The 12,044-nt window shown below is 30.4% G+C and overlaps 2 protein-coding genes across 2 annotated transcripts in view; both read left to right on the plus strand.

Annotated features, from left to right (window-relative positions):
* Positions 1-12,044, plus strand: part of LOC107164728 (uncharacterized) — a 138,734-nt gene that overhangs the window by 89,736 nt on the left and 36,954 nt on the right. The gene's annotated exons all lie outside the window — the stretch shown is intronic.
* LOC149054738 (uncharacterized) lies at positions 2,828-6,658 on the plus strand. Its single transcript, XM_089229624.1, has 2 exons — positions 2,828-3,367; positions 5,547-6,658. The coding sequence occupies exons 1-2, from the start codon at positions 3,232-3,234 to the stop codon at positions 6,320-6,322; spliced, it is 912 nt and encodes a 303-aa protein (XP_089085750.1). The 5' UTR covers positions 2,828-3,231; the 3' UTR covers positions 6,323-6,658.

Below are 12,044 nucleotides of genomic sequence, written 5' to 3' on the forward strand. Positions count from 1 at the left end.
TAGCGCGACATTAAAATTTTAAAAAACTTAAGGTAATATATAATATAATATATTAATATAGGGGTGGCCTTCGCATGCTTTTTTGGCGATGACCACTATTACCACTTTCGGTTTGTTTATGATTTCGGTATGGTAATGATGTTTTATTATTGCGTTATTCGCCCATAATGAGTTACCCGTTTCTATATCACTACATTTTTCGTTCGTACAAATTACACTGTGTTAGCACACGGACGCCGCCGGTCCGCCCTCGTACTGCAGTGAATATTATAATAATCAATCGCACTTTGTACTGAACTGCTGCAGTTTAGCCTGCAATAGTAATAATATTTTATGTGCGTCCTCGTTATTATTTTCGTGTCATTGGAATTAATTTTCAAATCGCGAAACGTTATCAGATTTTTATTAGCACACGGAAAACATAAAATATTTTATGTGTTCGAATAAAGTATTAAAGATAACATCATCATCGGGTGAAATTATTTAGAGCGCGAGAATCGACATAATAATATTATAACTTGTATTTTACGCGATAATAATATTATATTAATATGTACACGCATTTAATATCACATATTATTATAATCTTTTAGATCTTTAATTTGGGCATTTTTCAGACGACAATTTGGTTTCATAAATGTTTACAACCTCTTATATTAAATACATAATGCAAATTATGTGTTTCCTCGGACGTGAGTGTCCTTGCCGTGTGTCGTATATACGATAATCTAAACGTGATAAATGCGCTTAAAATCTGCGCAAGTACATATTATTCTCTCTCCTCAATCCTCAAACTACTACAGGTTTATCCGTAATAAATGTTTTAATTACAAACCGCATCAATCGCCCCGTGTCACCGTCACGCACGACTGTATACAATATTGTGACGATGATGTACTTTACGAGGTAATAATCGATTTTTTATTTTTATTTTCTGCAGTGGACTTATCGCAATCATTAATTGTATATAATACGTAATTAATTTCGCTAATAATTGTTCAAAGACACGACGATATGATATGATATGAATAATATATTATGTTCACCGCTATAGCACGACGATGATTAATATTATACTTTTATATTTTTGTCAATAATTAATAATATTTTTATCGTGCTTAATGTGAATATTATAATGTAGTGTTGCTGTGTATCGGAGACATTCGTAATTTGTTTGCAGGTATACCGGTATACGCACTGCTCGTGTCTCGCGTATATAAATATATTTTTGTCTGCCGACTGTTTAGTAAATTATTTAATCGCATTAAAAACAAAATATTTCGCTACCGTCGCACGTTTGCGTATGAAAGTTATACTAGTGCGGCGCGTAGACGCATTCGTATGGAATGAATCTCATTTTGCATTCCAATTGAATAGAACTCATTCACAGTATTACTGACGTGCTCAAACGTTTTGTTCGGTGTGTATATATATATATATATTTGACTTTAAATTGTTATTCTTCTGGTTTGACTTCTTTATCGTTCGAGACCGTATGACAATATTGTTTATACGGTCGCCCCGTAAATGCGCAAAAGAGATGTACGATTTGCAATATTGGAAAATATTGTTTTTTCTTTATTTGACAATTTTTCATTTATTTTATCTGCACCAGTTCGAACCCAAACTCTTTTATCCTCGACAAGTAGTTTTATATACTTGCAATATTTTCGAACGTAACGCCGTTATCTGCAGCCATAATATATATATAGGTAAAGTACCTATAGTAAATCTATAGTAATAAATAAACATTAATCGTTTCAACTACTTAACTACTCTTGAGAACGGTTTTTGTGGTTCGCTTCATCGATGATTCAAAATGAAGTTTAAACTTTTTAATTTGAAACCTGCTGCAGACTTGTTCATTTTGTGTGTTCTACAATGTATTAATAATGTTCATCGCGTGCGCGCTGTGTTCACTAAAACTTTTACGCTTATATAAGCATTATATTGTATACAGGGTGATTCACCAAGCAAATTATTTTCATCCCCCTTTCCCCCTTTAAAAATGGCATTATACTAACATTAATTCGAAACCCTAACCTATCATATCTCACATTTTAATCTTCTTGGGTTTTTGAGACGTTATTGTAATAAGGATATAATAGTTAGATGTATAATTATAGTACTTCAAAATAGTTTTATAAAATTAAAAAATATATCTCGTATATGAATCTACTTCATTCTACATACTCAGAAATTTTTAGAAATTATGAAATGGTAATATATTATTATGGTATTAATTATCATGTTATGTCTTATTAAACTCATGACTACCATCATGGGCTATAGTATAATTCTTAACTTTGAAAAATGACGTTAGCGTGCTCCTCGAATCGCCCTGTATATATTATCATCTTCTACGTGAAATGGTTATCGTGATATCGTGTGTGATGGCCTCTGTTTTCCATCGTGACATGATTTGTACACCACCCGTGTTAATGTATATTTTTATTGCGAATCATTAACCCTTTCCCACGGGCTACCGCGACCGTTTCGCTGCAGGTGTCATTATTGCACAATATTTCCCCTTCGCGCGTATATAATTAAAAACATTTTGACGGAGAATAATTCATTTGATTTATTCGGCGCAAAGATTAATAACGGCGGCGCTTATTGACGAAACCGCTATACGACTATGATTATATCATTATTATTTCGATGCTGTTTTTATATACTCTTTCATCGAATCGGCGTCCCTGTAGTGGTGTATGTTTAATCCAATAACATAATATTTATGTGTAAGGGTATGGTCAGACTAGACCCGACATCGGCCGAATTAACGTTCTGCCGAATACGGACGAAAACGTCCGAATAAAATAAAAGCATGAAATTAAATTGCACCGGTCACATTATATCCGATAAATACGGCCGTATACTGCCGACGCCGGACGAAAACAAAATATTTTGTTTTTTCCGGCCGAATCGGCCAGAAATAGTTTATTTAATTAAAATGAAAATATATAAATGTAGGTATATTATTTAATTATGGAAGTTTTAAAAATAAAAATAAATTGTATTGGATTTATTTTTATAAAAACATTGAATTATAATTTTTGTCATTTGCCTTTCGACATTTTCCTTGATCAGTAGTACGATTACATATTAATATAATACTATAAACTCAATACTGTCTACTCAACTACCTACGACATCATTAAGTTAAGTAACTTGTCATAGTTTGTTAATACTATTTTGAATTATTTTAAATTTCATTATTCTGCCGTAAATATGGTTGACTGTGAAAAATTAATCAATTTAGTATTTGAAAAAGAGCCTTTGTGGAACATCAAATCAAAATGTTACCACAACAGAGACGTTTGTAGAAAGTTGTGGAATGAAATTTCTGTAGAAATGGGAGTCAAAAGTACGTATTAAATCAATATTTATTTATACAATTACAATTTATATACATGACAAATGTATTTAATTCATAATAATATAATACATTTAATATTATGATTATTAATTATTATACAGTATTTTGTTATACAATTTGTAAAATGTAAATACATAGGTAATTTAGTTAAGGTTTGAATAAGTTGAATGAGTATTGAATAAGTGATAGAATATATAATCTACAAAAATACATAACTAAAATTAACATTTTTTTTTTATTTTCTGTAATCCTGAAAACTGACAGCACCAATATCATTAAAATATTCTTTAAATTTATCTCGTATAGTATACGCTTCTTGTTTTGAACGATTGTTACGTCTTGATGTATTATTGTGAACTAAATCTGGATTTGTTAAGTTCTGGTTTATTTTTGAAATTAATGTTTCGTCTACACCTTCTTGGTCTATAATAATATTATGAATCAAACAAATGGTCTTTAAGATTGTGTCAACATGTTTTGGATCAATTTGTATTTCAGTTTTTAAACACCTCCATTTTGATACTAAAATACCAAAAGTACATTCGATCATTCGTCTAGCACGACTTAAGCGGTAGTTGAAAATTTCTTTTGTTTTGTCCAAATTATTATCAAAAGGATAAGGTCTCATTAGGTATTCTTTTAATGGGTATCCTTGATCACCCAATAATACAAATGGCATAAGAAAAGTTGAATGAGGTAGTGTTTTTTTTGGTGGTAAGTTAAATGTATTTCCCTCCAAATGCTCATAAATATTACATGCTGTGAAAACTCCACTATCGCTTTGTCTTCCGTATGCTCCAACATCTATAGCAATGAATTTATATTTAGCATCGCATATTCCCTGTAGATGGATAGAAAAATAGTGCTTATAATTATAGAACATGGAACCAGTGTTCTTTGGGCATTTTATACGAATATGCTTGCCGTCAATACAGCCCACACAATTAGGAAAGTTCCATAGCATCTCAAAGTCTTGAGCAATTTTGTAAAACATATCTGTAGTAGGGAATGGCATGTGAATGTTAGCAAAAAGTTTCCAAATAATATTGCACGTATCATAAATAATTTCTCCAATTGTATTATGAGCCATACGAAAAGAAAATGCTAAGGACCTATATGACATTCCAGTTGAAAGAAACCTAAAAATAATTGAAAAAGTCCGTAAACAGCAAATGTCAAAATACTTTGAAAATTTGTATTGTGTATAGAAAGTTATAATGTAAATACAGTTAGTGAAAATGTCATGTATCTACAACAGTCATCTGTTAAGAGTTATACCAAAAACTATATAGGAACAAATTTTTTACTTATAAAGTTTAAATGTCGAGAAAATTTGAAAAAAAATTTTATAATAATTTTAATTTATTTATAAATCTCATTATATTAGTATTCTTTAAAAGTTTAAAGTTTCTACGTTTATAAATAGTTAACATACAATTTGCAAAAAAAAAAAAATTGTATCTTATCATCTTACGAAAATTCTTAAAAATATCATATATTGACAAAATAATATATCAAAAATTTGAATCTTTGATAAAATTGTAAAACAATAAGTTGTGCTATTTTGTTTTTGATATTCTAGTATATTAATTTAGAATAATGTATATGAGGAACATTGTATTAAATTTCAAAGATTTCTTTACTCTGAAAAAAGTTATTATTGATATTTTTTTTCCACTTAACTTAAACTTAAACTTATTTTGATAGTCTTAAACTCTCTTAACTGTAATCTTTCTTTCCTGTTAATTGATTTTTCATATTTAAAATTGAGATTGTCAAAAGCTAACTCTCTACTTTAACACAAGCTATACAACTTAAAGAAGTAAATATATTATTATATTTAATATATTATAATATTATATTTTTGTACATAATACATATTATACTTAAAAACTTAAGGCTAATAACCTCGTTGTTGATGCCTAAACGATAATAAAAAAAAAATACGTATTATATAAATAAATAAAAAAGCAAAAAAAAATATGTCACTTTTCAAAAAAATAAACAACTTAAAAATTCCAAAAAAATAAACCATTTTTCCTTACTTCTAAATTACAACACGAAAATGTGATGTAGTTATTTTTTTATTATATTTTTAGCATTATTTTTAGGTATTATAATTTTTATTATTACTTTTTTTTTGGCATTATCATTATTATAATTTTAGGCGAAACTTTAAAAGCTAAATGGCAAAATTTAAGAGACACTTTTCGAAAAGAGTGCAACAAAGAAAAACGTAATACTGGCGATGGGACACCTGACGTTTTATCATCACAATGGAAATTTTACGAAAATATGACCTTTTTAAAAGACACTATAATGCCCAGAAAAACGGTTTGTAACATTCAAAAAGAAACACACGAAGAAGGGCTATCATCACCTGAAATAAGTTTGTTCAACAATATAGTATCTGAAGAAGAACAGATTGATCAAGATCAAGATCGTCTCGAAGAATCAGTTGTAAATCCCGATCTGTCTTCTGCAGTCTATTCAAATTCACAAACATCAATGAAGAGAAAAAAAATAAAAAATGATCCGATAGCAGATTTAATAGAAATTGAAAAACAAAAACTTAAACGGTTCGATACTATTAAAAATAATTCAAAAAATAGTGATAATTACAAGGACGATGAAGATTTTCATTTTTTAATGAGTTTGTTACCACATCTCAAAGATATACCAAAACAGAGAAAATTATCAGTAAGAATTAAGTTGCAACAAGTACTTATGGAAGAAGAGGAACGCCGTGATATTTATGAAAACTCTACAAGACCATCTACTTGCACGTCAAAGCCATTCAATCCTTATGTTCAAAGTCAGTCTGACACACTAACAAACTTAAATGAAACCTACAACATGCAGTATGTATCTAGCGGACAGCACAGTACGGGCTCACAGACAGCTACTGATCTTAGTTCATTTACACCATGGACACAACAATAAATATATTATTAAAATACATTCAAGATGTACTTATAATGTTTTAGTAGATTTAATTAGTCTAACAAAGTTTCACACCTTATACAAGTTGTAAAATTTCTTTTTTATTATTTCAACATATTTTACTTAAGATTTTTTTTTAAAGGATTTTCAATCCATTAACAGTGGAATATTTTTAATGTATTTTAATTTTTTACAAAAAGGTTGATAGCCAGTTTTTTATTTTTTATTAATTTTTCTAAAATACAAAACATACTTAACATATAAGTTTTAATTACATAAACATTAAAAAAAAAAGAATAAAACATATTATTTAATGTATTTAAAGGTTATAATATTTTATTTTATTTGTAGCACTTACCTCAAAGTAACTGTTAATTTTTCCGCAGGTGTAATGCATTTCCTAAAATTTGATTGTTTTTCTAAAAAAGGTTGAATTTTTTCTAAAATATAATAAAAAGTACTAGGAGACATTCGCATGTACTCGAAAAATTTAATCGGTTGAACTAAAAGCTTGGGGAAAAGTGTGTGAAATTCTCCAAATTTTTCCCTCTCTTCAAAAATATCATTAACCCAAAACTGTTTTTCTTTTTTTTTAGTCAATAACAAATACTTTATAACTGGATTAGTGTCTAATAAATACATTTCATCAGTGACGTCCATAGTGACTGAGTGTTGAATTGTAACTAGTTAAATTAGAACTTTAACCATATATTGACTATTTCATAATTCTGGTGAATTCAACCGAAATTCTGTTGTAGTCTGACCATTTTCATCGGACGAATTTTTTCCCCGATAATTCGGCAGATGGTGCCCGAAAAATATTCGGCCGATGTCGGGTCTAGTCTGACCATTGACTAAGGTACAGTATACTGCAAGTCCGATGGCCGCGGACGAATAATTATCGCTGAAATCGTTTAAAATAGCACATTATACTATATTTGCACTTATTGTATCCCTCACGGCGCGCGGCGGTGTAAATGTGAGCAATAATCGTACCTATTTATATATATTATTGCTATCTTAACACATTTTAACATTTCGTCGTATGTAGTGGGTTAGGTATACGGCAAATGGAACACTTATTATTAGATAGTCTGTGGAGCAAATCGTTTGTTAAACTTTAACCTAATGTTTGATACTTTTGTTGTGCTGTTTAACGCCATAATATATACGTAATAATATCATAAATACAATATTATTAAGTACAAAATCCATACCACTCGTAAAACGGCCCGGGGGAGACAGTATATACGACACTATAAATATTATTATTATTATTATTTATAGTAAATGTTTCGTAAATATAGAACTCACCCTCGCCAACACTCGCTGACGTAGTCGGCGTCTGTATTATAATATATTATATTATTATATAGATCTCACGACGAACACGCCGTTGTTGTTTACATTTCGTATTGCGTGTAGATAATAATTATATTATTACGTTAATAGTATTATACACTGCAGTGGACCATCGTGCTCGATTATATTAAACATTCGCATAAGTCATATTTCAGCCGATATACATAGTTGTGTGGGTACAGGGTGACTTGATTATTCTCGTTCGATAGTCCAACAACAATTAGTACAAATTTATTGTGATTTTCGGTACAACTGAAAAAAATACAGCATTATACATATATCTACTTAGAATTTGAGAATCGCCGTTTTTTCATTTTTCATCGGTAAATCGTTAATCAGATGATATTTTTTTTAGAAAATTTCCAGGTTAGTTCAAAGTCAATTTTGAAAAACGAATTAATTGTATAATATATGAGCATATTTAACTTTATGCGTAGGTATTGAGGTTGCAAGTAAATATCCTCTAAACTGTACCTTTTGTGGTTTTAAACTAATGTGTGATTAATGGAGACAAGGTTAGTTTGTGTACCTACCTATTTACCGTTGTCCTATTATATGACTGTTTAAAATGTTTATATTTATTAGCATCTTTTGTGGGTTAAGAAAAAACACATTTTTAATTTTTTTTTATTTTTTATTTAATAAACCCTAAACCCAAACATTTTTTTTTTTTAAAGTTGATTTTAATTTGATTAAAAAAAATGTTTATATCGCTACGCAGCTCTCCTTATATAAATCGTATAATAAACGTACCTATAAGTATTTAAAAACGTAGTCTTTAAGTAGATATGTACTTGAAAATTCGAAAATCGGAATTCGAATAAAATGTATATTATTGTTGATGACAATATGGGAGTGAGTGCACTTGGTGAATCACCCTATATAATATGGTTTCTGTACATTGAAATAATAACAATCCCGTGCGTTGGTGGCGTACGTATTACGTATGATAATAACATACATACATCACGTAGTCGTATCAGGAAACGATTTTCCTTCCGCCTAGCGTGTGCGTGGGTACAGATATTTTATATCATGTATACAGGGAGATTCGCCAAAACGCGTATTTATCACAATTTTTAGACTATCTAATAATAACATGAAATCTAATTATTCCAATTTTTGGAACTTTTATGAATATACATTAAACTTTAAGGCTCGAATATTTTATAAAATGTTTGAGATATTTTATACATAATAATTAAAGATTATATATATATATATATTATTATATTATGTTCCTGTGGCATAACAAAAAACTTCTGTTTTTCAAATAAATACTCCTTCATCTACCTACTCCTTTTTACTGTACATTATTCAGTTGATATAAATATATATTTTTTTTTAATTTTGTTGTAACAAATTCAAAATTCGAACGAGTAGTTTCTCTCGGCAGTCAAATTGTTTGTTTTTATACTTCTAAGATAATATTGTTTTAAAAAATAAAAAATTGATGTAATATTGGATCTATTATTTATTATACTTGGACCAATTTTACAAACATTACAAATGTTGATGGATTAATTACTGGATAATTAATATTCTAACTAAAATTTTCAAGTTACAATAATAGTCTCCTGTTGACCAAATTTTCAAAACTTATATTATAATTACCCTTAGTCCTTATATCATATATTTTAATAACTCAAAAACTACTGGTTCTAATTTTGAATTTTATCCGTCAGTATTTTCAAACAATTATCCTCTAAACTATTTACAGTATATAGCTTTAAGTAAAGAAAAGGATATATCATAATATATGAAAAACGGAAGTGTTGTGTTTCCATTGCACAAAAATCTCGTGAATTTCGAATTGTGGTCGCTTCGATAAGTATGTTTAAGAATTCAAAAATCTGATTTCGAACAATATTGCGTAATTGAATAAAAGAAAGGGGTGAGTATGATTTCAGGCGAAACGCCCTGTATGGCTGCTCGGAGTTTCGATCGATCGACGTTCCTACTTTTTAACTTGTATTATACCTAAAGAACTCGCGCGCATCTCGGCTCCATGTACACATCACAAGGTTTACGTATATTGTATTATGCGATTATGATACAACACACACGCACACACGTATTTACTAAAATAAAATAAGTTGCTGCTTATATTTGTTATTATTATGTGTTATTATTATGTGTTATTATTATAAATGGATACCTCGCAATAACATCATTTCAAACTCTGTTGACAGTCGACTCTTCGCACGGAATCTGTGTGTACATTATATACTGCACAGCGATTCAAAGAAATTCGCGTGTGATGTTTGTATATAAAATGACTGCAGCAGAGAAAAGACTTTCGGAATCTTTGTAGAACGTCATCACGTACGGTTTTCGTGGCGCGCACACGTTGTCGGCTGAAACGCCTCAATACACGCACACGCACGCGCACGGGCGCGTACACACACACACATATAAAGTTTATATACTTGACACCTTATTTGTATGCTCTCTTTATTATAATTTCACCTCTGCGTCTCTTTCGTCGGCAAACACCACCGCGAATGTGTGTGTGTGTGTGTGTACATTTGCAATATGATTTTTTCCCTAACGAGTCGCGTCTTATCGACCTAAACACGCACACACTTTATAATATTTATTTATACGATTCCTCGTTGGTACACAGCAAACACACACACGCACAACAGTGCAGTCGTCATCACATATTATGCATACATAATTCCGCCGATTTGATTTTTTTTCTATTTTTTTCATCTACATCCACACCGTCGTTAATAACACTACGACATATTGCCGCATTAGTGAATATAATGTTATTCGATTATTCGCCTTTTAAATTGCATTACTACACACGTGACACGTCCATGCCTTCGGGTCGTATAAAAAATCGATTCGTTCTCTATAACTTTTAACAAACCAATCGTTGGCCGCTAAATCACGTTTGAGTGACCATTATCAAATAGCTTACCTGTGTCGATTCATTCATAATTAAATCATGTTTAGCGACTCGGCATTTTGCAGCGGTGTATAGACTTTTTTAGAGATGAATAAAATGTTTAGTGATTATATTTATCTGATCGGCTGCAGCAGATTTATATACCAACAATGTTGATAAAATGCCATCATATTACAGTTGGATTTATTTTTTTTAGCACTGACCTAATAACTAACTTATAAGTATACTCTGCTGTTCGTATATATTATTATTATTTAGTTATTTAGTTATTCCATCATCTCTATTTTATTTTCCCAGAATTCTATAATTAATAACTAATAGCGAACGTAATCGGGTTGACTGAAGGAAAATAATGAAACATTCATATAGTCGTGCTTGGTCGTTGTTGTTGCGGAAAGCTGAGCGGTATTCGGACTTGAAAATAAACGAAATTAACCACTAATACCGCAAAAATTACAAAGGCGTATGCCTAACAATAATATTAATTTGTTTACAGCAGTCAAATCGCCTATTTCACACACACACACACATTTATATACGGTTGTAATCTCACGTGTGAAAGTTCTGCATGTGTCGCCTTTAACATATTATAAAAGATAAAACGCGATGAGCGGTCGACGGGCGGTGATCAAATAATTATGTCCATACATTAATGTGATTGTTATAATATGCGACCACAGCGACGAACATGACGATGATGTGATGACGTCGTCGACGACAACGGCCATGACCATCCGAAAACAAAAATTGTAATCGCAGGCGAACGACAATAATCACCGAGGAATGTTTTGTACAATGTGATATTGTAATGGCCGTACATATTATATTATATTATATTATAGTGAGATGCGAAAAACCTTATTAATAATAATACTCTCGATAACGTTGTCGTCGTGCACTTCATTTTATTATACAATAACGCATCGGGCATTAATATTATGTTATTATCATGAAATTGTATCATTTTACATGTCTGCGCAACCGTGTCCGTCCGACGGGGATCGCATACTATTTGGATTGTTGTTATATATTATAATTTATTCCCGTTATCGCACTGCGAAAGTCATAAAAGTCTTATGTGGAGGAGTACTCAATTGGATCCGTCAGCAGTGCTCATTGAGCATTAGATTTACATGTTGAATTATTTCGGTATATTGAATTTTGCTGTTTGTCGAAGCATCCGGTACCCGCCGCTTATTATGACTCACTGACTCAAATTTATGACAGATTAGATAAAGTTATAATGTCTAGTTGATAAAGTATAAGCTAATTTAGCTAATAGATAAACACAGGCTAACTAACAAGCTATGTTCAGCTAGTATCTATTTACCCATTCATTATATGAATATGAATCGTATATTTCAAAACATACTTTGGAATTCTCGAAGTTCCAATGACCGAATTTTGTTTTTTCGGTCCCCTTGCAATAATTGTGTACATAAT

Source organism: Diuraphis noxia, unplaced genomic scaffold, assembly GCF_037042655.1.
Source record: "Diuraphis noxia isolate RWA-SAM2 unplaced genomic scaffold, SU_Dnox_SAM2 contig0005, whole genome shotgun sequence".
NCBI classification, from domain to species: Eukaryota; Metazoa; Arthropoda; class Insecta; order Hemiptera; family Aphididae; genus Diuraphis; species Diuraphis noxia.

Coding starts and splice junctions, on each gene's coding strand:
- LOC149054738 (XM_089229624.1), top strand. CDS start 3,232: ATGGTTGACTGTGAAAAATTAATCAATTTAGTATTTGAAAAAGAGCCT. Junction 3,368..5,546: donor TGTAGAAATGGGAGTCAAAA/GTACGTATTAAA, acceptor TTATAATTTTAG/GCGAAACTTTAAAAGCTAAA.